At 39.1% G+C, this 26467-nt stretch overlaps 2 protein-coding genes across 9 annotated transcripts; one reads left to right on the forward strand and one right to left on the reverse strand.

The window, feature by feature from the left end:
* The first annotated feature begins 353 nt into the window (after positions 1–353).
* Positions 354–14535, forward strand: kdm8 (lysine (K)-specific demethylase 8). 8 transcript variants are annotated; one of them, XM_019357760.2, is made up of 8 exons: positions 354–584; positions 6329–6813; positions 7549–7721; positions 8483–8615; positions 9148–9225; positions 10291–10440; positions 10540–10632; positions 10717–14535. In XM_019357760.2, exons 2-8 carry the CDS (start codon positions 6352–6354, stop codon positions 10879–10881), a joined length of 1254 nt encoding a protein of 417 aa, XP_019213305.1. In that variant the 5' UTR covers positions 354–584; positions 6329–6351; the 3' UTR covers positions 10882–14535. The 8 variants fall into 8 exon arrangements, with proteins under 8 accessions (XP_019213305.1, XP_019213306.1, XP_019213303.1 ...); XM_019357761.2 differs by lacking the exon at positions 354–584 and adding an exon at positions 4920–5045; XM_019357758.2 differs by lacking the exon at positions 354–584 and adding an exon at positions 4935–5277.
* LOC100710920 (UNC93-like protein MFSD11) lies at positions 14080–24974 on the reverse strand. Its single transcript, XM_025906656.1, has 14 exons — positions 24450–24974; positions 24010–24065; positions 23807–23914; positions 23646–23725; positions 22517–22613; positions 19842–19900; positions 19554–19698; positions 18561–18610; positions 16576–16641; positions 16424–16491; positions 16364–16382; positions 16095–16269; positions 15876–16011; positions 14080–14723 (listed from the first exon to the last, which is right to left on the reverse strand). Exons 1-14 carry the CDS (start codon positions 24537–24539, stop codon positions 14571–14573), a joined length of 1302 nt encoding a protein of 433 aa, XP_025762441.1. The 5' UTR covers positions 24540–24974; the 3' UTR covers positions 14080–14570.
* Between the last annotated feature and the right edge of the window lie 1493 nt (positions 24975–26467).

Here is a 26467-nt window from a genome sequence, read left to right on the forward strand (position 1 = left end):
GTCATATTTGTCAGAAGTGAATCTTTTTGGCCAGAAGTGCCATGCTCTTCTTAGAAATGCACCGAGGGAAGAGTTGAAAAAGGGGGGGATTTTTCAAGCAGGCAAACACATTCAGTGTCATTATTTTTTTTCTATTCCGATGAAACGTTGAAACGGTATATTTCCCCACCGCCTGGTATTGATTTGCGTATAAGCATCACCCCAAGCTTCCATCAATAATCAAGCATGACCAGTATCAAGTGGTGACTGAGGAAGCAGAGTAACCTGGGGACCTTCCCCCTTTCTGTCTACCCTGAAACAGCTGTTTGAGCTCTAATTAAAGGGAAGTAGCAGGTGTCACCTGAGCCCCAACTGCAGGGGCACACCTGGTTGCATTAATTTGATCCAAAGTGGTTTTGACGGACTGTCTGCACTCTAGCGTCCCACAGAAAGCCATTGGAACTGAGCACCTATTTGGAGCACGCGGGCAAGAGCGCTCCGCTAACACTGCTTTGTGGAGGTATGCCAAGCTGGCAAGCCCATGTCTTCGCAGTGACCCAGGGGACGGCTCTGTCATCCCTGCCTCTGACTTACCAGCAACATCTGTAAGTGAGCAGCCCTGCGACGCTGACCTGTAGTCACACTGAGCTGACGGCCGGGTGTGCCAGAGATAATTGTCTGTGGAAACCTCCCCGAGGCTGTAAAGGCAGCTTGTTTCAGATCTCCTGATGATTTCACAGGACATTTAACTTTACACCTCTCATTTGTTACCTCTCCAGGGCATTTCCAAATATCCATTACCAGGTTTCCAAGGAATGTAGCAACCCTTAACCTCCGCTAGCTTTTATGTATGCATAAATTGCCTTGGGGATAAATGTGACACTGAATTTGGTAGTTGTGACATGATGTGTTTTCCTGTGCAAGGTTAAGCAAACAGGTGACCTCTAAAACTGAGCAGTGACGAAAAAAAAATACTCATTGTGAAATTACAGATGCAATATTGTGTGATTTCTCTGACACTCGAATTGCCTGATGAAATTTACATGACCTCAGAATGAAGCTGCAGCGCTTCAAATGGGTACTGCCTCAGGTCATGCTGCACTCTCTGTGGCAACAATTTCTTTGTGCCATGACAATACATTAATTTCATGAGTCAACAGGCTACGACTGGCAGTTTGTGTCAAGCTAAACAGTGTTTAATTGGATTCTGATCCATGGCAACACCACCGGAGGCTTGTTTCCATCTTCCTTTTTTTTCAGCAGCACCTGGAGCGTAATGGTGGTGATTACATCCCTCCTGTGGTGCCTCGGTGGTTCTACCCTCACGGCCTCTGGGAATATGCTACTGACAGTCACGGTCCATGCTGCCCTGCTGCCCTGTTTGACTGCTGGCAAACCCAGAGCTGCTGCTGCTGAGATTTTTTGTTGTACCACTGCTGAGACAAGCCCAGGTTCAAAGGGAATTATGATAATACAAACCAAATTAATTGTTTACTGCACAAACCCGGGCACAGCTGAGATTCCAAACAATGTATCAGGAAAGCCTCCTACTTGCAGAGGCATAAAATTAAAACTGTTTACTTGGAAAGAAATTGAATTAAATAAATCTACTTGGAGAGCACTTTTATGAAATGAAATCATTCAACTTGACCAAAGGAAACGACTATAGAGTACGTATATTATTATTACGTTATTATATTAGGTAATATAATATAAATCTGGTGAAATTTAGGTGCTGAAATATGTTATCAGGGACTAATAACACTATAAATAATTAAACTTTTTAGGTAAAGTGGATTAACTGTTATAAAAAACAAAACTGAAGTGTCAGAAACGGTTGTTTACAAATCAGTCTTACCAAAAGGACCACAGCATAGCTGATCTGGAGCTTTAGATCACATTGTCGTTTTCCTTGGCAAATCCTGTATCTTCATCTGCAAATGAAGATCATATAAGATGACTTGAACCTCAACAGAGCTCCTGCAGTCTTTCTAAAATCATTTGACTTATCAGTTGTTTCTTGAAAAGAAGACTACAAATCCAAGGAAATTGCAAGCCTAGAACAGTCCAAAGGGTTGTTGTTGAATTGGTTCAGACTCTGTTGTGCTCTGAGGAGTTGTTTTTGTTTTGCATGTGTGTGATTGGTTGATGTCGCTCTGGGCATTACGAAAGGTTGTGCATAAGTTAAATGCATCTTCTAGGAAGCTCAAATGAATAAATTGATGTGTCCTGTTGTGATTCAGGTTGCTAGTCTTACCGATACAATGATTATGTCATTTTAATGCTTCCAGATTGATCAGCAACCAAAAAACGTGTTAAAAAATAAAACTAAATAGTTAATAGCACATTTGCTATGGTTTACGCTTTACTAACGGCGGTATATTCCCCTGCTTAAAAGAGCCACTGCCATTGGGGGATGCTGTTGCCATGGAGAGCGTGCTTGGTCTTCAAAGACGTTAAGTTAGGTGGCGCTACCAGATGTCTCCCTTTATATGGAACTGCACAAATATATGGAGACACTGTATATCATTTTGGGAAGCTTTGAAGGAAATTCACTTTTCTAAAGTCTGGCTTTTACCCAAAGCACGTGAAGAAAACAGGGAAGGCATTTAACTGTAGTCAGATTCAAGTAACCATGTGTTTTGATGCCAATGCTGGAACAGAGAAAGCCACAGTATATACTGGGAAATATAGTTTTTTGTTTTCAGTTTTGCACAAGGCAAGATATGTTGTAGTGTGCAGTGTGTGTGTGTGATAATTGGTTTAAAAATGCTGAAACAGGCATGCAAATCTTTTGGCTTATTAAGACTATCACATGATACCATGACAACACACTTGAGTTGCCTTTTGTGCTTTTTGGAGTGAAGGTGTTGTACAAGTTGTTTCAAATAAAATTTATGTTTCCTTAACGTGCTAAATGACAATGTGACCTGCATAGTTTATTGTTATTATTTATTTTGTTTTAATTTTTTAAAGTTAAGTTGCTAAGATGTTCGACACAAACACAGTCTTTGCCCCACATTTAATTGTTAGGATGAGCAACATGCCATGGTTTTACTGGCATGTATGTGTTAGATTACATATTGGTGGGCTCACTAGCTGAAATCAAGAAAATCTTTTTAAATCAGATGTAAAAAAATATTTTGAAATTAAATACCAAGATATTTTCTGGATGGCACGCTCTAACTAGGCCCTGGGAGGAACAGAGTCATGGGCCTTTCCTTCTACATAAAGAGGAGAAAGGTTGCTGACCCCTGTCGATGAAGTGTTGGAAGGACGGCCTGCACATGAAGTCAGTGCTGTGAGCACAGGGAGGAACAACAGTGCTGGGCCTCTGACCTTCAGCCCTGTGCTGTCTTACAACCAGAATCAGACACATCTGAATAATACATCGACCTCTCCTGCTGGGACCACCCTCACTGCTCACACAAGCAGAGGTTCAGAAACAGATCATTCACATCCACAGTGTAAGGTTTGTGTCCCTCGACATCCTACACAACAGTGAGCGGAGCTGAGGTTTGGTCCAACATTTATTGCCTATAGGAACTTATGTGATTGATTAATCTTCAATGCTGGTTGGCGTATTTCTTTATTTTTTAAACCTTTAACATTGTTATAGTAGGTCATTATTTTAGGCAATTGTGCACAAGTATCTTGTCAAGCACTCAAATACTGATTTTCTTTATTCTTTTAAATTTGTAATTACCTGTTTTTGCAGTTAGTCCTTTTATTTTATTTTTTTTAAAAGAGGAAAAGCTTAAAAAGCAGAAAAAAAACACAAAGCCTTTTTGGCTGTCACAGTAATTTCTCACCTCCATGCAGGAGGTGAACAAAAGATCGAGCCACGAGGATTCTGCTGTTTACACTGTGAGAATGAATAGAAACGTCTGAAACATTTTAAAATCCCCCGTGATTCCTGGAAAGCCAGGCTGTCTCTCTCTTGTTTCCATCTGCTTTACATACAAGAGCGGCTGTGCAGTTTGCACTGAGAGAATATTTGAATTTCATAGAGTGTTTGACATTTGATAATAGTGCACTGTGTTTATAGATTCTAGACTTCCCTGCCGAAGGTTTCCTATCATGCTTGTTCAGGCTACATACCCCCTAAAAAAGCAATATAACTGCCCTGCCCCTCCAAATATCTCTGTGTGACATCAAAAAGACAAACCCAAATATGGTTTCACTTGAGCTGATAAATATCAATCATCCTTCTTGGAATATCTGTGTTTACATAAATCGTTTCGAGCAGTGGGAGCAATTAAAGGGGAGGAAAAACAAATAGTTGTGTGCTGTCATTTAATGTGACAAAAGAGCTGGGGTCTCACTGCAAGACAGTCTATTGACTGGACTCTGTCATTTCACCTGTTAAGCCAAATTTATAATTGTATGTAAATGAGGTGGTGCTGTCACCAGAGCGCTGTTTCATTTTAACTGAGCTTCAGAGCATCTGGTTAATCATCTAAAAAGACAGAAATGAGACAGAAACGGGTTTTAAATAGCCAGTAGTCTGAGAGGTTGTGAGCAAAAATGTGCGTGTAGGAGTAGGATATGCGTGGGAGTGTGTATGCTTGGCAGGAAACTGGCAACACATGACAAACAAACAGGGGTGTGCAGCGCGCCAGCTTGACTTGGAGAAGGGGAGGGCGGGGGGTCGCAGAGTCCAAGGACTTAGCAAAGTGCCATTTAATTGAATGCCATCCTGCCTTTGCATTGGGACTGTAACCTCACAGGTTAGAGGAAGTGCAGATGCTGCCACCATCTACTGGACCACAAAGGGAATCCCAGTTTCTGCCTTTTGAGAAAGAAAAGAAAAAGCTTAAGTTCTTGAAAATAAATAAACCATAAAAGCAATATTTTGTCATTATTAATTTGAGGGGATCTGTTTTTTATATATAGCTTTGAATATCTACACTGCAGCGTGGAACCAATATGTTTAGCTATTCGAGTTTCCTCCCGGTGTGTTTTTGTTGTGCCACAGGCGTCAGAGTAGCGCGGGCGTGTGTGTGGAGTTGCTCCGTAATTTCACAGATATTATCGGATTATTGGTGTAAATGGCTTAGTAAAAGGTAAATGTGGCATTTTAGGGATTTAATTTGAACTTAAATAAGTCTCCGTGTTTACGAGTCATCGTGAAACATTGTCGTCAAAACGTTTTTCACAAGTGTGCAAAATTCACAGACTGCAAGTAACAGAAAAGAGACGAAGAATGACAGAAGGAAGAAAGGGATAAATATGGAAAACTGTAAATATTTTCATGAGGTCTGGTCCTCTATTTCTGTGTCCATAAACCTGTTTCAGGTATTAAGTGCGTTTCGTCATAGCTTTAAATGGGAAATTCCTGGCAAGCTTTATTAGCAAAAAATTAAGAACATTTGTATTTAAAGGAGTATATATCTCTCTGTGTGTATGTGTAAGTAGCCACGTTTTTAAAGCTACAGTCTTGCGTTCATGTTACATCTTTGTTTCTTGTGAGATTTTGGGATAAAATTGAGCATAGAGTGAATTGCACTGCGGGAGTCTAATCTCCGAGGCTTTAAAGAAAAATATAATTGGCTTTCTCCCGCTGCTGCATAAAGGAAAAAAATGAATGAGATAAAGTTCACTCTTTGCTCATACTTTGATGACTTCCATAATGAAATCTCACTGAAGGGACTGTAATTCCCCAAATATCCTATGTCGCTGGGGTTTCCATTGGATTTTTGGGTTTGCTGCACATGCTCTCAGCCCATGTGACTGTGTAAAAATCAGCTGGAGTGCACTCCAGGGTCGTGGATGGCTTAGGCATGTGGCATATCAAATGCTTGCTTTGTTTAGTCCAGTCTGCCTCTGAGTTCACAGGGCTGCATTTCTGTACTCAAATGAATCAGGCCCTCGGAGTTGGCTGCCTCCTGCTTTGGCATCATCTCCAGCAACACAGACCATCCAAACGCTGATGGAGTCACATGGAGGCGGAGTTGGCGGCTCCAGAAACAATGCGGCAAAAGTGTTGTTTTCATGCATGTGTCTCGCCCCCCGGTTCTGGCTCAGGATGCCCTCACCTGTGTTCTGTTGTTGCCAGTTTAGTAATTAGTTGTATACATCTGTTTCACAGCACCAAAGAGGCTGAACAAGCGTACTGTGTATTTGTGCGACAATGGCAGGCGGTTTTAACAGTTGGTGGGCTCAATAACCAGCTAAATACATAAGGAGTCATTAAATTACATCCCTTCCCTTTAAAAAAAGAAAAGTCAGTGAATTGGTGAAAGTGAGCCTAAATCTGAGCAAATTTAACTTCTAAGTGCTTCATTATAAGAACTTGAGTTGACACTTCACTGTTAACCCTGACTCACTTTCATTGTTCATTTGACAGTAAAAATAACGACCTTCTCGTCAATGGCATCGCTGTGGTCAAAAATCTCTCCAGTAGTGCCTGCTAATGAAGACCAGTTTCCACTGCAATTCAGTGACAAAGTGGAGCTGAGTGTGGTGGAAATGCTGCAACGGTCCAGGAAGCAGCTGTACAGCGACATCACAAGTTCCAGCCGGTTGCTTAATGCTCAGATTATTTTGGACATTTCATGGGAGAAGCTCAACACCGGAACATGGCGGCACGTGGACAAGGAGTGGAGGCGCGTTTACTCGTATGGCTGCTTCTTCAAAGTGGCGGCACTGTGTTGTGAAAGTCCGTCCGAAGACAAGATCCTGGAGGCTGTTCGGACTTGCGACATGGGTCTAATCATGGGCGCGGCCATCATGGGTGATATACTTCAGGTTATTGTTCGGATTCTGCAAAGTCACATAAGGACATTGAACTCTACTAAAGAAGAGGATGAGAGTGAACGTGCTGAGGTCAAGGTCAGCGATTTTTTTTCTTTCATCTGAAATGCACAATTTTCTGTCAGTCCTTTAGTTTATTTAGTAATTACTAACTGTAAGTTCTACTAGTTAGAAAACATTGTTGTACATTTCATTTAACCTGATTCATTGTTCGAAGTAATAGTGACTGATGGGGACATTTCAGAGTAAATCTTCTGGACGCTTAGAAAAGAAATTCCTCTGTGACCTTCATTTTGTTGCACTCCATCAGATGTCACTGAAGATTAAGTGCAGCAACTTTTCAAATGTCAGGTCACTTTGTTTAGACACCATCTAAATAGAGATGGAGAGTTTAGCGCAGGGCTGGCAGGATTTTTCTTGCTTTTTTTTCCCCCTTTAAAAGCTATCATCTTAAAAAAGCTGTTGAAATATTCTACCCATCTGTCACGAGCTGCACAGTGGGGAGTGGGGCTGCAACTAACAAGTATTTAGAAATTTTCTTTAATTTGTTCTTGGTTAATCAGGTCAAGGAAACTGTAGAAAGTAGCAACACATTTCCCAGAAGCTTAAAGTCATACTATGATTAAATTGCCTGCCACACTTACAGTACAAAAGAACACTGAAATCAGTATAAGCTGGAACCCAGAGAAGACTTAATTGATAGTTGTTTACTCACATCTGTGAGATATAATCAAGGACTTGTTTTTCTTATCGTTTTCCTCTAAAGGTTGAATTGACTTTTTTTTTTTTTTTTCATTTTGAAATCATTTTCAGAGAATAAAGATTGAAAGCCCGCTTGTCTCTGCAATCAAAGAAGAGTTGGCGGTTCCCAGGATAAGGTGTCCTTCACTGGAAAGTTTCAAAACAAACTACCTGCTCCCCCTCAAACCGGTGATTTTAGAAGGAATCATCGACCATTGGCCTGCTTTCAACAAACACCCCTGGAGGTTTGTTTCTACAGAATGTATTGTTGTTTAGTTCACGATTGCTATTTGTATTAATTAATTGGCTATTATCAATCATTGTCGTTTGCATATTTTTGTCCGGATGACACCAGCCAGCTGTTTCCCCCAATTATGAACCAATTTACTCTCATTAGTATGCTAATCTCAATCATGCACTGAAAAGGTTAAAGTAGATTTGAAAACCACTTTCAAAATTGTACATTCTGTCTGTGAAAATAAGCTTCACAGTATTAGCATGTTTGTGCTCCTCCACCTTGGTTAAATACAGCACTTACGTCCAGTCCAGCCTTGTAATCAGACTATTTTACACTTGCGGCAGCAGCAGAGTGCACTTATCAAGCTGAGAGGACAGAAAATCTGAAGGACTTTGGTACAGAGAGGCAACTGACATGTAGTATGCAGTGTGTATCACTTTGATATCTATCTGTCATTTCCTTAACTATGTGAGCAAATGGGGACAACGGGTCTGTTTACTCATCTCTGCATATGTGATTCCTGACTCTCAAGTCTGACACCAGCGTCTGATATAACTTTCTTTCAATTTAACAATATCCTTCACTGTCCTCCCTCTCATTGCTCACTCCTGACAGCAGCCTATTCACTCTGGCATCTGACATACAGCTTCTGGCACCTTAGTCACATCCTGACGTGCTTATATATAAGATGTTTTGAAGCATTGCTTGAAACCAGGATCGCCACATTTATGTGTGACTCACTCAAGTAACTGTCTCCCTCCTGCAAAGCATAGAATACCTGAGGTCTGTGGCCGGCTGCCGGACTGTTCCTGTTGAAGTGGGATCCAGGTACACTGATGAGGATTGGTCACAAACGCTGCTCACGGTCAATGAATTCATTGATAGATACATTTTGAATAAAGTAAGTACATCTTGAGCAAGTCTTTAAATCACATTATTTATATCAGCGGTCCCCAACCTTTTTTGCGCCACGGACCGGTTTAATGTCAGACAATATTTTCATGGACCGGCTATAAGGTATCGCGGATAAATACAACAAAATAAAATGATACAACCAAGACAAAAACTGTGGTATTTTCTAAATATAACACTAAACGCAAATTCACTGTGTAATTGTGTAACTTTATTAGCAGCGTCCTCCTGAAGTGCGCCAACAACATTGAGAGTAACATCCTCCTCTCTGCCCCGTAATGCTCTGTCATCACTATGGTAACACATAAATATTTCTTTCAAAATAAGACACACAACTACAACACAGGAAAAAGACCCAGGGAAACTGAGTTAACGATAAAAACCCTGGAAACCATAAATTTCACACCCGAGCCTCAACTCTCACAGCCCGGTCCGTTGCCCGGAGGTTGGGGACCGCCGATTTATGTGAATGAGAGAAAGAGAAGACCTTGTGATTTCTAACATAATTTTGGCTTTTGTTGTTTGTTTTGTGTATCAACATTGAACAGGATGGAGTGAAAGCTTTGGGTTATCTGGCTCAGCACCAGCTTTTTGACCAGGTAGAGTTCAGAATTTTAGTTTTAAAACACCAAAATAATTGTAGTGAATAATGAATAATTGTGTCAGTTTAACAATTACTTCTTTAAAAATGACATTTTCAGCACTATAAAGAATGGGATTCTTTTTTTCTAGCTGTCATCCTAACGCAAGATTGCTTTTAACATTAGTGGTATTTTTTAGCAGTAATTTCAACATCAGGGCTGGATAATTAAGATCAAATTTTTTCACACAGCATCTATATTTTTTTACATTTCTTAGGGATTTTATAGTGCCATGTTTCTAAATGAAACATTTATTTTTGACGCGCAAAAGCTTTGATTTCTTTATATATCACTTGGAAAATACAAAGTCCGTGCAGTGATTTGTTGAAACATCTGCAAACATACATGAAAATACAAGGTAAAAGGCAAAAACCGAGATTATACAATTCTGATGAGCTTGAAAGTGAATATGTGGCACAGTGTGAACGGTCTTAGGCAAGCTTTCTTGTAATTTCTTTAAGTAGTCTTCATGAGCAGTTCTCCAGGCTTCTTAAGAACGCTCACGGCTCTTCTTTGGATGTCGGCTGCCTTTTGTTTAATTCCCTGGATGATCCTACACTGTTTCAGTAATATTGAGGTCCAGGCTTTGGGGAGGCCAATCTGTGACTGATATTTATCAGGCTGATAAATATCTCTGGGCTGTAATGAGACTGAAAATTCCAATAAATAAACAGACATTAATAAGACTGTTTGCAGACATTCGGGTGGCTCTCTGAGGCTGTACGGGAGCTCATCAGTAATAGTTAAGTAAAAACCAACCTTATGGCAGAATATCTGTGCCAGTTTTCATGGAAATCCATCGAGTATTTATGAATATTTTTCAGTCGGAAAAAATTATGGTGGATATACTGACAAAAAGGAGTCATGCATTTTTTTTAGTTTGCATGACAGAAGGTGGAAAAATAATTAGCAATTCTTTTTACTTGCCAGGAAATGTTGGCAAAGTTCTCATGAGAAAAAAAGATACTATTTAGTAAGTGAAATTAGTCTTAAATGCCCTATTACTGTTTGATTATACCTTAGATACCAGAGCTCAAGGATGATATCCGCCTCCCTGATTATTGCTGTCTTGGTGAAGGCGACGAAGAGGATATTACTGTGAATGCGTGGTTTGGTCCCGGGGGTACTGTCTCTCCTCTTCATCAAGATCCTCAACAGAACTTTCTGGCACAGGTGACGTTAACTGTAATGCTTTATGAATTAAATTCATGTCAAAGGTTGATCACGTGATAACAGTTTCCTTACCACGTGGGATTCCTTCTGTATATACAGGTAGTGGGAAGCAAATACATTCGCCTATATTCCCCTGAGAACACAGGCAAGCTGTACCCTCATCAATCACAGCTGCTTCACAATACCAGTCAGGTAGGATTGACAGTCCATGGAGATAGCACATGTTGGACGTGCAAATGTATGCAGTATTTCCAATTTCTGACTTCTTCCGTGTAGGTGGAGGTGGAAAATCCAGATGCCGAGCGCTTCCCAGAGTTTGCCAAAGCTCCATATCTCGAATGCATGTTACAGCCTGGAGACGTTCTTTTCATCCCTGTCCGACACTGGCACTACGTCCGCTCCTTAGAGCTCAGCTTCTCTGTCAGCTTCTGGTGGTCGTGATTGCAGTTTCTAAATGAAAAACCATATAGCATGTGTGTAATGAAACTAGTTCAGCCTGATTTCTCCTGCTGTTGAAGAAGGTCACTGGAGAGCTTTTAACTAATGTGAGGCTAATAAAAGTATTAGGACGACCTCTGATTACAAAAACCTTTGATCCATGAACTATGCACACACATTGCTCAATGATTACTTTAATTGTGCTGCTGATGATTGCAACATCTATTATGTGGAAAGCGACCGGCAGCCACAGAAAACAACAAATGAGCAGTTAAAAGTGTTTCTGCTCATTTCATTCTGCATATAATTTACAGAGGGTTGTTAGTCATCTAATTTGATAGGGTATGTTTCTCTTTTCAAATTGGCTTATTTAATTGTGTTCTCAACCTTATTCCCACAAATATTCTCAGATGTGTGATTTCCATAATTCATGGAAATGAGGCAAGTCTTCAAATTTAATAACCAAGTGAGCTACAGGTACAGAAATGTGGTAATAAACACGGCTCTCTGGTTAAACTGACAGTCTGAGCTAATCAAGCAGGTCACAGATGAAAATTAATAAATTAAATGAATTAATCCCCTGGGCATACACAGACTTTGAAATTAAAACCATCTCATTGGTAAAGTACTTTGACAGCACAACTCTTGTTTGGCACCAGAAGCGCAAAACCTGACAACAAAGGGAGCAGCAGATTTCAGACCTCTGACAAGCCACAGTCGTGTATCCTGTAGGTCCTGTTCAGTCAAGCCTGGTTATTACAACTATGATGTGAGGAAGTGACAAAATTAAGCAGATCTGCCCTAATGTGCGTGTTTGATCTGGATTCAGTCAGAAGTAGCGGTGTTTTGGGAAATCAAGGCAGTGTCAGACAGGTGAACTTGAAGAGTTGTGGGGAATGCTTTGATAAAGCACTTTAGCTCAAGGAAAGGATATATAATAGACACTTTTTCCTTCAGTTTAAGAGGGTAAAAAATACAAAGGAATTGTAGTTCAAAACAACAAAGTGGCCTCAACAAGCTAAAATATTTTTCTGAAAACATAAGCTATATACTGTCTGACTCTGAAAATGATTTAGCCAAAAAAAAAAAGCATAAATAGTCATGTGAAACATTCCTTTGAACATGGTGGCTTGTGGGCATTCATTTATGCACAGCTCTCTTGAGGTCCCCCCACAGCATTTCGATCAGGTTGAAGCCTGAACTTTAACTGGGTCATTGCAACACCGTGATTCTTTTCTTTTGTTGTAGATTTTCTCCTGTACGTAGGATCATTGTCCTGTTACATGACCCAGTTTTGGCCCAGCTTTAGCTGTCAGACAAATGGCTTCACATTTGCCTCTAGAATACTTCAGCATACAGAGGAATTCATGGATGAATCGATGACTGCAAAGTGCCCAGGTACTGTGGCTGCAAAACAAGCCCAAATCCTCACCCCTACACAGTTGGTCTGAGGTGTTTGTGCAGATGTGCTGTGTTTGGGTTTTCAAACCTTTCAAACATCTGACCTTGGGGTAGATTTGCTGGTATGTCCACTCCTGGGAAAATTGTAGCATTGTTAACACACACCAAACTTAAAATCTCTACTTTGATAGAAGTGGTCAGACTTGCTGATGATCAGTTCATCAAGTGGGTTTTATTAGCAACATCTGGCTACTTATCTTCGAATTCCTACGAAAGCAAGAAGGGTGTATTTCACATTCCTAGTTTTTCACAGGAATGCACAGAGTCCTGTGAAAAAAATATATTAATGTATTTGTATTACAGATGTAGTTTTAATGACTGCAAATGGACCAGTGATTATACAGCTAGCTGGTGAGATGGATGCAGCTACTGTACAAGCTTTCATATTTTTTGTTTTATTAAACATTTTTTTCTTTTTGGTAAATCTTAAGAATTCACGACACCACACTAATCATTTAGCAGCTTAAGGCAATCATAAAGGAGAAAAAAGGGACAAACCATTCCTTCTAAAGGTACTAAGGTAAAATAGCAATGCCCTCTGCAGCCTCTGATTTACTTATTTTTCCTAATATTTTTATGCACAATTTAAATTTCATGTTTTAGTATGTTTAACTAAAAATATACTTACAAACACCCATTATCACAAATGGGCATAGATATTCTGTTTGTAGTTTATTTCTGGGTCAATTAAATTCTCCCAACCTACACTGCAGTATTGTAATTTTGGTAAAACCAAGCAAAAGTAGTTTTAATATTTAAAAATATGCAAGTTTAGCTATGAGGCCTCTTTCCCTTTTTTGTTTCTGTAGATACAGGTGGCGTGATAAATATTGCCTCCTGCATTAAAGATGCCAGTGTTTGGCCTGATTTCTGCAAATTTCAGGTAATAGACTTATCCAAAGTTGGTTACTTTCCTCACAAGCTTATCTCTCCAAACTTAATAATATGAACCCTGCCAGGATTTAATTCTTTAAGTAAATGCTGTACACTTCACTTAGCCCTTCAGTGCTTTGTTGTTGTCAAGTAAGTGGCACAATTGACTTAAGATCACACAAAACTGCTTACTCTCATTATAATGTAATCAATACTCAATTACCAGTGAAGTAATGTGGGACCTCTGGGCCTGTAACCCTTTCCCTTAAACTTAGACCTCGCTTCGCCTTCTTTTTGATTAATGGTGATTGATTTTCAAATAAATCTGGCAAATCAGGATTAGATCCATTCGATTTACAGTAGGCAATAGACAATACAGTTACTTCTGGATGTACAAGTTTTAGTGAGAAAATACTGGAACCCAAATCTGAAACACAGATTTGGAAAAAGCTCAAGATTATTTCTGTACAGATATGTAATATAAGTAGCTCAATAATGGAACATTGTTTTAATGTTGCATGATTGCGAATGTTGCAATTTGTGAATTGGAATGAAGAATGAAAGAAAACAACCCAAAAATTAAAGTGCAGGCTCTCAACTTGTCTGCAGGTCACATATAATTTAATTAATACACATGAGCACATTAATGTTTATCTACAGATCAAACCTTTCGTCAGCTGTTACCACTTGCCTTGACTGAAACATTTGCACCGCTGACTTAAATGATCATTTATAATAATCATGTAGACCACAACGCAGTCTATAGTTGAGCACCCCAGTGTTTTAAAATTCATTAAAAATTTATTCAGCAAAATTGGTGACATTTACATTAATATGCAAAATTGTAAAAAAAAAAAAGAAATGAAGTGATTGTCAAGCATTAATTAGTATCGTGTATTCTTGTCATTATAAACAACACTAAACATCCTGCAGTAAGACTTGAGATACATAAATTAACTTCAACAATGGCACCGTTATTACGAACGTGAGCTTCCAAAACAATGCAAAGCAGATGATAAGGTAAGTTATTAAAATTCCATATTAAGACCACGTGCAGTACAACAGAGTAATAGAAACATAACTTTAAAGATGTCTGATGACCACTTTGTAGAGTGAGAGGAAAAAAGGATTGTGCAAAGTACAGTGTGGACAGGCAGCTTGGTTTCAGCTATGGTATCAATTCGAACTCTTGTTAGTGTCGATGCTATGCAAATATGCATGACCCTCAGTGCTTCATTATAGAAAGAGATTTTAAAAAGCGCTTCATGAAATGAGATTTTTAAAAATTACAGGATTTCTGCTGGCCTCATTTTATCCCAAAAATGAGTTTCAGAAAGCCATCAATGCTGAGATGAATCCTAAAATTCCTGTATATCTACAGAGAAGTTCTGCATCCTCTCCACCACGAAGAAGCAGAGTGTTCCAGTGAATCCCAGGATGACCATCAGCAGGAGCTGCCACATCAGCATGATGTAACCGCTGTAGAAGAACGCAGCTGCTGCACAGACAGACTAACAAGGGACAGACAGATTTAATGTTGTTGATTAATATGATAAGGTGCTTTTACAAATCTAATAAACTAAGTTGCACAAATTATTACACGATTATAAAGTTGTCCAGCTTCACCAATCACCCCCTCAAAGTCATATCCTTGAGTAAGCACGGCACAACTTCCCGAATGTCTGCTATTTTCACATCATTGCCATTCTAAACATTTACACTGAGTCCAAACAATGACCCTTCAACTTAAGCTTTATTTTGGAGGAGTGGAAAAAGCCACAGTGAGTAAAATGTGGCCAGTGGTGAGTGACGATAATGGTGAAGTGGCCAAAAGGGTTCCTGTATTTTCAATTTGCTGTCTGCCAATGCATGATATTACAAAGGCAAACCACACCATTCAGTTCATTTTCACATGATGCTCTCCCTCATACACCACAGGATATTATACTGTCGTAGAAATCTTCATAAACAGTCTGAACCTGGTGAATCAACCTCAAACATGCTCCTGAGCTGACCCGATGCTCCGTCTTAAAGTTTGGATTCTGCGTGCTTTCCACTCTCAGTTTGGGGTGGGGTTTATATCCTGACCCCTATAAAAGTCTGAATGTTTCTCAAGTGGAAATGCACATGTGGGAGTGGTGTGGCCTACAGAGAACATGAAAAACAGCACCAGCACTGGAAGCAGTGTAGCGCTGAAGAAGAGATCAGATGTGTTTAAATCACACGTGGTTTTCATTTTTCTGGGCAGAATCAGAGAGCTTTATAAGATACTAAACATACTATTACTTTCAAACTCATGAATCCCACTTTCAGATGTACTGTTTTCCAGTTACAGCAAAATCTGAGCTGGACTTCAACTAGGTGTGGCAACCATGTCAAGATTTCTCAATTTGTTTATGTTCATTCTATTGTGATGTATTTTCAACGCCTTGACAAAATCAAAGATTTTTTTTTGAATATTTATAAAGCATACATTAATTTCTAGAGCTTAATTTCCAATTCAAAATCAAAGAAAAAGGAAGAGGGTATGATATACAGCATATCTGCCTTTTTTCTTTGTACTGTGACTTCAGGTGAATTTATTTCACTTGGAAGAAACACATTTTGGCGCAGCTTTGGTCTGCTCTGCTAACAACGTCTGAGAGCTGGCAACTCAGGATTACCTGGATGAATTTAAAAATGGCGAAAGCAGGCGTGCTTTCTTCAGCATAAACATGGCCTAATATGCTGTAGAGCTGTGTGTTGAAGCAGCTGTCCCCGAGTCCAAGCAAAAAGCTGCACAGCAGGGCAATGGATACACTGAGAAAGAAAAAGAAATAAAATCAAAGCATAATCTCAAACAGTTTTTTCTTATATGCTAAATTATCATAAAAACTGGATACCTTGGGGTTAGATATGGCTTCTTTAGGGACGTGGTTTCAAAAACAACGGGGGCATCGTCAGGGATGTTAAGAAAGATCAAATAGAAAGCAACAAAATGGGCAACCATTCCCAGAAACACCACAGAAGTTCGTCTGAAGCGGCTGTTCTTGCACAACAATCCAAACAAACCCCCACCTGATGGAAAAGGGCATATTCTGCATAAATCAATCAATCTGCACGGCCTTGAATGACTTTAAATAACTTTGCTAAGAGCAGAAAGTGAACGTACCTACTATTTTCTCCAATGCCTACAACAATCCCTGAGATCCCAATCAAGCCTTTAGCTGCTTCTGCGAACTGTGCAGTTGCTCCAATACACGTCCCGTACACTCCACTGTAAAAAAGATAGCTCAAGGCCTGGAGAACAGGGAGTGCATGCTGTAGCTGCAGGCATTTTTACTGGAGGCTAAAATATTTAATATGCAAAAGCATTTCACTTACCGCTGTACGCCATGCAAGGACTCAGAAGAAGTATAGTTTTAGTCTTCAGCAGTCGTAGGATGGTTTCTAAAAGGGAGAATTACAATACAATGATTTAAAATGCTAATAAATACCGTTCTTTCACTAATAAAATCTCCTTTAGCTCGGTATTGAGCTGAGAATTTAAGACAGTTCAATGCAGAAGGAAAATATTCTGTCATGATAAGCCATATATAAATGCTAATTTTAAAAAAACAGCCAAGAGAGACTTGGCTGTTAGAAAATTCCAGATTTTAAAAGAGGAAATCCCACTAGGCTTGTTTATATATGCCTGGATGGCCCTTCTTGACATGAATCAGCTTGCATCTTTGATAAAAGCCGATACCTTTAAGGCAGGTGTGCACGAGTCTAAATGCACACAGAGATACACGCGAGACAAGGTGCAATCTGATCATCCAAACAACTTGAGGCTGCACTGAAGGCAGGTGCAAGTGCAGCAGCAGAGTTTCCAGTTGACAAACAGATAGAATCTGAAATAAACTAACACACAGGCAGATTCTATGTACTCTGTTGTGATGCTAGAAGATTTTTATCCATATGAAAGCGATTTTCGCCTTCAAGAAAAACAAAACCGCCTGTGAGTGCCTGCTAGTTTCACAAAAAGAGCAATGAAAAGCAATGCAAATAACAGAGAGGGAAAGGGAAAATAAATACTTCGGTAGGATCTTACATTCCTTTTGAATGCTCAGTATATCAGATGATACCCATCTACAGTGCAAGGGGGAAAAAACAGTGAATAGCTGTACAGGCAGGAATTTCAGCTCTTTGGTTCAATATTGGCTGAATTCCAGGAAATCTGGATGTACCCCTTAGAGTTAAAAAAAACAAACAAAAAACTGACATATGTTCCGTCGTACAAACAGGAAGAGAACTACAGTGTTGGAATTTAATGACTTTGAAATGTCACTGCAGTTATCCTTACAAATATACACTCAGCGACTACTTTATTAGGTCACCTGTTTGTGTACTCATTAACGCAAATATCTAATCAGCCCTTGGTGCGTATAAATATGTAGACATGGTGAAAACTATCCACTGAAGAAGAGTGATTTAAGTGACTTTAAACGTGGCATGGTTATTAGTGCCAGATGGGCTGGTCTTTTAGAAACTGCTGCTCTACTGGGATTTTTCCCACATAACCATGTCTAGGGTTTAAAGAGAATAGTCTTGTATACACACACACATACATATATATACATATATATATAGAGAGAGAGAGAGAGAGAGAGAGAGAGGTGTGTGTGTGTGTGTGTGTGTGTTCTTGTCTAGTTATCTTTGTGAGGACCGAAATCTGCATTCTACTATACTTGTGAGAACCAGCAGTCACTTGTGAGGACACACAACTCGGTCCTCACATTTTTGAAGGCATTTAAAGCCATTTTTGAGGCTCAAAACGTGGTTTTAGTGTCAGGGTTACAATTAGGTTATGGTTAGGTTTAGGGTAAGGGTTAGGGTTAGGCATTCATTTTTAATGGTTAGGGTTAGGGTAAGGGGCTAGGGAAACCATTATGTCAGTGAGGGTCCTCACTAAGATAGCTGAACGGGGTTGTGTGTGAGTGTGTGTGTGTGTGTATAGCTCTTTATTTTCCTGTGAAAGAACATTTATTATCCATGCTGTCTGTCAGGAATATATTCAACAGTGTCACTTTTTCACTTTTCCAGCATGAATAAAACGGATTATGAAAACCTTGAATGAGCTCACAATATCCATTTAGAGCACATTAGTCTTGTTACTACACAAAGTTCCTTATGTATCCATATATACAGCACATATGGGATTTTCTCAATTACACTTTGCACCAGCATGCATTTACTGCATTCAATATGCACATTTATATGGATGTATAATGAATCCAGTAAATGTATGTAAATGAGCAAGTATCATTTTAGCAAAGCTCGTTAGGTACGCCTCAATGTGGCTTTCCAAAAGTGCAGATAAAACTTACTGAACTCCGATTTAGTATCCTGCATGGCAGTGTTCGCTCTGTGCTTGTACCTAAACAACAACAATTAAATCAATAACAACTTCCACAACACTGAAATTAATCAACAGAGATAAACTGCATACACAGACAATCTCAAACGTCCCTTCAACTAAAGAACAGGTGGAGGAATTTAAAAATCAGACAGTGGAAGGATTGCTCCCGATGGGATTATTTGTTATTCTGTTGGAGTCATTATTTAGTTCCAGACTTGGCTAATAAACACTAAAACCCATACATGCATCACGCATACCCGTAACAGTTTTTCACACACATCTGCTGCCACAAGAGTGATGGAAATGGGCAGACAGAGTATGTTTTGCTAACAAGACTTTCAGCCTCATGGTTTGTTTTTTGCGATGGATGTTTGTGAATGATACATTTATGGAATGTAATTTAATTTTCCCTATGACTTTTATTTGCCTTTGATGCCACTTTTTTTTTTTACTGATTTTTTCTCCATCTTGTGATTTCAGTCAAACTTTGTTCATAATTCAAGACATTAAAATTTTAATATGTGTTAAAAATGTTGAAGGTTGGGGTCTTTAACTGCTGTCTCTCTCAAAGAGAAATGTTCTCTCTTCTCTGCCCCAAATCTGCCTGATTGCGCCCTACTTATGTAAAGTGCTGTGATTAGACAAGACTCTGTCGAAATTGCATTGATCTAGAGAAAATGATCAGTCCATTTTTTTGTGAAGGACAAGAGTGATTTAAAAGTCTTGTAGAAGAGCAGCAGTAAGTCAAAAAGTGGGTGATTTAAGGTTAAGAAAAAAAAAAACATTTCGTGGGAGTTCTGAAAACACCTTAAGAAGGTCAACTGGATGAAACGGACATTTTTTGGCCATGTTAGCCGTTATGTATCCTATCCGAGCAGTAGTTCAGACACTTTATGTATTCTGAGTCATTCTGTGGGTCTGCAGTGAAAAATGTGTAATTATCTAAAGGATGTTCATTTACATCGTGCGAGTTGAGAGCAGTGACTGCCCTTCTTCTTCAGAGAGCATCTCCTCTTCATGATGGCTCTTTCTCAACACCAGGAAGCTAAGCGTGCCGAGGATGGATATAACCAGCAGGGACAGAAAAATGTTTCTCCTGCTGTTGTCTGAGACAGGAAGATTAAAGTAAATCGTTTAATGAAAATGTGCTAGAAATATTAATAACATTAAGCTGGAGCATACTCAAAATAACAACCATTTTACTACCATTTTCATGCTGTTGGCTGTACTTACACGAGTTTGACCTTACCTGGTATTTCTGTTCTTCCATTCCAGTCAAAATAAATGTAAAGATTACCAAACAACATGCTGTCAAGACAAAAAAAGGTGCAAAGAAAATGAGTAAAAGAACATTTCTCAAACAAAGCAGGGATGTACTGGACTTGCTGATAGGTTAAATTCTTGTTTTCCTTTATTTTGGAAAAGTTAATAAACTGCCTCCTCCTTAATTTCACGTTCATATATGCCAAAAGCCAAGGTTTCTCAGCTAGTTGGTGCATTTTAGCGAGATGCCATTTATTTTAATGTTATGGCTGATTGGTGCAGCTATGCTGCATGGCAAATTATTTTCATTTCACTGTTGTCCGAAAAAAATTTATGGGGTACAGCACTCTCCAAAATCCCCACAGTGGCATTCAAAATGTACTCGGTGTCAAGGACTCTGCTTTGGACGAGCTGCATTTATAGATGTAAAAATGATGTTGTGTGATAGAACGCCTGTGTCTGATCATGACGGTGCTTTACTGAGAAAATAATCTAAAAGATATCATTTAGACTATACTGCCAAAAGTATTCACTCATCTTTCTTAACACACATATATGAACATGTGAATTCATAGAGTTTGATATGATGTCAGCCTATCCTTTGCAGATATAACAGCTTCAGCTCTTCTGAGAAGGCTTTATTTTTACAAGGTTTAAAAGTGTGTTTATGGGAATTTTTGACCATTCTTCCAGAAGTGCATTTGTGAGGTCAGATATTGATGTTGGACAGGAAGGCCTGGCTCACAGTATCTGGTCTAGCTCTGTCAGATTGAGCTCAGGACTCTGTGCATGCCAGTCAAGTTCTTCTACACCAAACTTGCTCATCCATATTTTTGTGGACTTTGCTTTGTGCACTGGTGGATAAAGCAAGAGGCCATCCCAAAACTATTTACCACTAAGTCAGAAACATACACACACACCAAACTTTACAGAAGTGACAACCATCAAAACCCAGATTTGTCTATCTGATTGCCAAATGGAGATTGCCACCGACTTCCACATTGTTATAGTACCACTAACAGTTGACTGTGGAAAATTAAGTATCAAGGGAATATATCCTATCCTATATCCTATCACAGTACCATGCTGGAATTCACTGAGCTCCTGAGAGCGACCCACTCTTTCACAAATGTTTGTAGAAGCAGTCTTCATGCCTAGGTGCTTGATTTTATACAGCTGTAGCCATGGAAGTAGTTAGAACACCAGAATTCTATTATTTGGATGTGTGGGTAAATGCTTCTGGCATGTATAAATAGGGAGAAGGAAAAGGTTCATGAGGACGCATTTGTTTTTGGTTTTTGGTAAGGCAAATACACCATGCGAGCCAATGAGGAACACAGAAATTCCTTCAGGTTTTATCACAGTTTAACCACTATTGACTTTCATTATTAGTTCAGTTAAACATTCTCTGCTCTCGGTGCAATTTATTATGTGTACATCAAATTTTATGTGCACCAAACCTCTCTGGGCCTTTCAAACCTCAAAATAGTGACCTTTAATTAAAGTGCTCCCATTTGGACAATCAGAGTAATTAAAAGAAAAGACTGTGGACATGGTGTTAGCTGAATCATTTGAGAAATCATGTATGATAGACAGAAAATGTGGACAAAGTTTATTTACTGGCTGGATCAAACACTGACTTTATAAGCATAATAATCTGCATTTTTGCCTCCGAGGATTCTTCTTTCGTTTTTTTGAAGCTGTTTATTTGCCTTTCACGGTTAACACTGGAGTTGTGTAAAATTCTGTGATCTATTTCTGTCTTTAATTACATATCTACCTAAACTAAAAAATGTAGATGAGCAATTAGTCTGTCCCAGAGCCACAGCAATGGATGAAAGGGGTTAGTCATGAAAGATAACAGTGATTTTCAGTGGTATTCTGTGTTTGTGTCTGCAGGCTGTGAAGAACTGATTCATAAGTTTACTGTGGCAGTGATCACCACTGCAGAGTCAGATTAGCATTGCCCTATTGGGAGCGTTGGCACAGGTGACAGCCAATGTTATTCTTATACTAATTCAATTTGCATATTTTAACAAATACAAATTAGTCGTCCGAGCCAGTGTGCGAGAGCAATGGGCCAAATGGAGAAGATGAAAAGGCCATAACTGTCACCTAAAGAACTTTAAGAGGCTTTTATGTTTTTTAGACTTTGCAGACAAACGTATAACTGCTTTAAAGAAAAGATCATTTATAAAATGATCTACTAAATGTTTCTATTTCTTTGTAGTTTGCAATATATGTTTTCGAGCTGAAAATACATTCAGAACAAAATGTTGGCAGCTGCACTGCAGTTACACCTTTGATCAACTGGAGTAGCTTCATCAAACAGCAAAACAAAAAGATAACAAGTGAAAACATGGTGATCAGTCGTGTTTTATGCACCGGATGTACTGGTGGAAATGAATATTTTGATGCAAGGTCAATTAATTGTAACTTTGGGTTTGTTCAGAGCGCAGATGAGCAGGAAGACGGTTATATTCTCAAATAAAAAATTACTATTTATTTCACACAGCCCAAAGTTAAACAGTCTCATACACAGCATGATGCAAATGAAAACGAAATCAATTAAATGAAATGAATTACTCTCTGGTTTAAAAAAAACTTTAAAATGTTAAAGGTTTGTCTTTAAAAGACACAAAGACTGGAGTAGCTCCATACCTGCACTGTAGGAGAGCCCAGAACATTCCAGTGTTCCTGTTGATGGTGGAGGCCTCTGAGTTTTCCACCAGAAACTGTCCTTGAGCTGTCCAGAGCACTGAAGGAACGTGAATGAGGGGGGTCATTGAAGTAGGAAAAAAGGTCAGTTAATTGCCCAAATTAATAAATGTAGAATTTTAATCTTTTTTTACATTGTCAAGTAATGCATCATACCATACAGTAGCCCTAGGACTTGATAAAAATTCATTGCTCTGCAGTGATTTGAGGCTGCATTAAAAACATTTTTTCTTCATTTTTGCAGCACATGCTCACCATGAGGTCTGCTTTCTATGTATTTCCACTTACATTTATAAAGGTGTTAAGCACTATTTGCAGAATCAGCCCCTAACCCATTTAAGGTCTAATTTGGGATATACTGTTTATGTTCATCATCATATCCCAGCCATGATAATCCCTGTATGCATGATTAAACTGCATTTGGATTTCGGCACAGAAATTGAGCTTGCATGGACTGCAAAGCCAACAACAGCCACCTTCAAGTATTTATGTTGCTGAAAGTCTTCATCTGTTACTACACTGTATCCTGCCTCAGTGTTCATATGCAGATTTTAGTAAGTGGGCTGTGATGTGATGCATGTGGCAAAGAAAACTCTGAAAGGTGAATATTTAAACAAATCAAAAATACAAATATATACTCAAGAATAAACATAAAACATGAAAGCCTGAACTGTTCATACACGGCTTTCATGTGGTTTATGCCAAATTCTGACCCTTAAAGATATTTTATGTAGAAAAAATCAACACATTAATCGATGATGAAACTGATCAGTTGCAACCCAGCTGTGAAAATAAAATAGCCAGTAAAAACACCAGAATAACGACCAAAAAAACAGTCCAATCAGTAATTCTTGACACACTCACATTTCAAATTTATATTAATAATTATTCAGTTAAATAATTATAATAACCGTACTGCAATGTTCATATTTTCACACCATTCTGTATGTCTTTTAAACAGAGACTAACTCTCACTTTGTATATAATCTGCATGCAATTGCAAGCATGTATTTAAAGACATTTAAAAGCCAGGCTTGAAGTTCCAAGGACAGTTTAGGAGAGAGCGACTTACTGGCTGCTCCTATGCCGATGAGAACGGAGGTCAAGTAGAAGGACCACGTCGAGGGAACGATGAACATCGCAATGTAACCACTAGAGAAAAACATAATGATGATGAACGTGTTTCAGCATCTTTGTCTGTCTTCTTTATGCAAACAGCACGTCAGTACTTACCTGTACAGCAGGCCGCTCAGAAACATAGTAATTTTTGGTCCAATAACTGTAACAAGCATTGGTGCAAGGAGATTGGAGAACGAGAAGACTCCATATATGATTCCAAGGCTGTAAAGTGGGGGCAGTAAGTAGCAGTAAGTAAATAAATACAAGTTGGTGAAATGAACACCAGCATTTTCCCCCGTTTCTCCACCATGACGTACCTGTGGTACCCGCTTCCGGTGAAAGTAGAATTTCCAAGGCTTTTCACTACAGTTTGCTGCAAATAGGAAAAGAATAAAAGTCTATGTGAACCACAGGGTTAGAATTTACATAATAAGTCACAGTAATGTCCTTAAGTCATTCATAAGATTTGATTAGTTCAGTGATCATTGACGAAAATTAGAAACACGAGATGCGCCTCATATACTCCTTTGACTGCCCTGTTTCATACATCCCGTGAGACGGTTAATTTTTTTCCTTTAGAAATTACTATAAAAGCGTTTATGAGAAGAAAAACACGTTGTTTTATATGAGCAACATAAAGGAACCTCCTGTCCCTTAAATACAAATCTCAACTCAATGCGCTGTCCTCAAACACGATTTCTGGGACAAAGTAAAAATGAAATGTAATTAAAAAAGCGAAGTTTACGAACTCTGTTACCTCAACATTTCCACAGGTGGTGAAGGCGGTGAAAATAAACAAAAATCCCACACCCAAAATCACAACGTTGAAAGTCCTTCTGTCTGCCATGGCGTCTTCTTAATCGTGTTAAATCAAACACATGTTGAATTCACTGCAGACTCGCGATTCGGTAGCGTAGCTAAGTTTGAACTATAAGCCTAAAGCCTCCCATGTGCACTCGCGTGGATCCATTTCAGCAGCTGCGAAAATAAAGTTCACTTCACAAACTGTAAAGTTCGCGTTTAGTGAGCGAACAGCGGCCGGAGATGAGCGGTGTGGCGTATATGCAGACAGTTAAGGGAGCAGCACTGTCATGAGAACACGTCTCTCCTATTACACCAAGTACGCATGACAACTTGTGACTTAAATTAAAAGCGAGTTGCTGTTTTTTTTTTCTTTTTTTCTTTTTTTTTTTAGATCTTCCTTTTACTGTGACCTCTTCGTCATGGCTTTCGTCACGCTCCTTTTCGCCTTCAGTTTCTTCTTCTTGTGCAATCTGCGGACATTTACACGCATTTTATCTTTGCTGCCTTCCAGAGGTGACCAGGAGAAACATTCCCCGTGGGAAATAGATGACTTTTTTTTATTGCGCTATGACGCAATAGGAAAAAGTTTATAGAGTACATGTCCCTTCCACGCATAAGGACGTTGGAGTGGAAAAGAGAGATGATTAGTTCGCATTGCATCCTTATTATTACTAAATATCTCATTTTTGACTGATCAACACAATTTTGTTTCTATTGTATTATAATTATTGTATTAAATCTAAAAGACAAAAAACCCACACATACACAAAAAAAACAAAACACTTGTTCAAAAAAAGTAATCCAATACTGTGGAAAAGTCTTGCACCCTTCATTTCTTCCTATTTTGCTAGGAAAATGGATAATGGGTGGTTTATGGAAACATTCTGCAGACATATGGAAAAAACACTATATAAGGCGTCAAAGGAGTTTGCAAAGAAAAGCGTCTGGACTTCTTTAAGTTGCTTGAAGACATTTCACCTCTCATCCGAGAAGCTTCTTCAGTTCTAAGGTCAAATGGCCGAGAGTCCCAGATTTAAACCCAGTGGGAGTATCCCCCCAAAGAGGGACAAAGGACCCCCTGGTGATCCTCTAATCACATGAGCCAAGGTGTGAAAGCGGGTGTGGGACCTAATCAGCCAGGGTTTCGGGTGAGCTCATTGTGAAACCTGGCTTCTCGGATGAGAGGTGAAACGTCTTCAAGCAACTTAAAGAAGTCCAGACGCTTTTCTTTGCAAACTCCTTTGACTACGATGACCTGGATGACTGAGAACCTTCACAGACATACACTATATAAGGCAAAAAGAGAGTTCACACAATTCTTAGGAGCTTATAAATCAATATTTGGTATGACCACCTTTATTCTTCAAAACCATCTGAGCTCTCTTAGGCAACTTTCTTGTTCCTTTAAGACGTCCTTGGGAATAATTCTCCAGGCTTTCTGGATAACATTCAATGCTCTTCTTTGGATGTTCGGTGATTTTTCCTCTGGTCTCTTTACAGATGATCTCACACTACTTCAGTAATGTTGAGGTCTGATCTCTGGGGAGAGCAATCTACGACCGATAGTCTTCAAATGTGTGTTTTTCTGTCCAGGTAGAATAGAATAGAATAGCTTTTTGTTGTCACTGTTACAAGAACAATGAAAGGCAGTTTAGCATCTCTCCATGTGTGTGAAGTACACAATAGCGTAAGTATTTACACAATAACAGACAAATTTACATTTACACAAGAAAGATATGTACAAGTTATACATACACCTGCAAACATACACGCACATACATACATATATGTATATATGCATATAGGTGTGACGATAACAACCTGCATCTGAACACAGCCAAGACCAAGGAGATGGTAATCGACTTCAGAAGAACAAAGCGATCTGAGCACTCTACCCTCTACATTGATGGGGAGGAAGTAGAAAGGGTAGAAAGCTTTAAGTTCCTCGGAGTCCACATCTCGGCCGACCTT

Source organism: Oreochromis niloticus, linkage group LG4 (genome assembly GCF_001858045.2).
Source record: "Oreochromis niloticus isolate F11D_XX linkage group LG4, O_niloticus_UMD_NMBU, whole genome shotgun sequence".
Classification (NCBI taxonomy): domain Eukaryota; kingdom Metazoa; phylum Chordata; class Actinopteri; order Cichliformes; family Cichlidae; genus Oreochromis; species Oreochromis niloticus.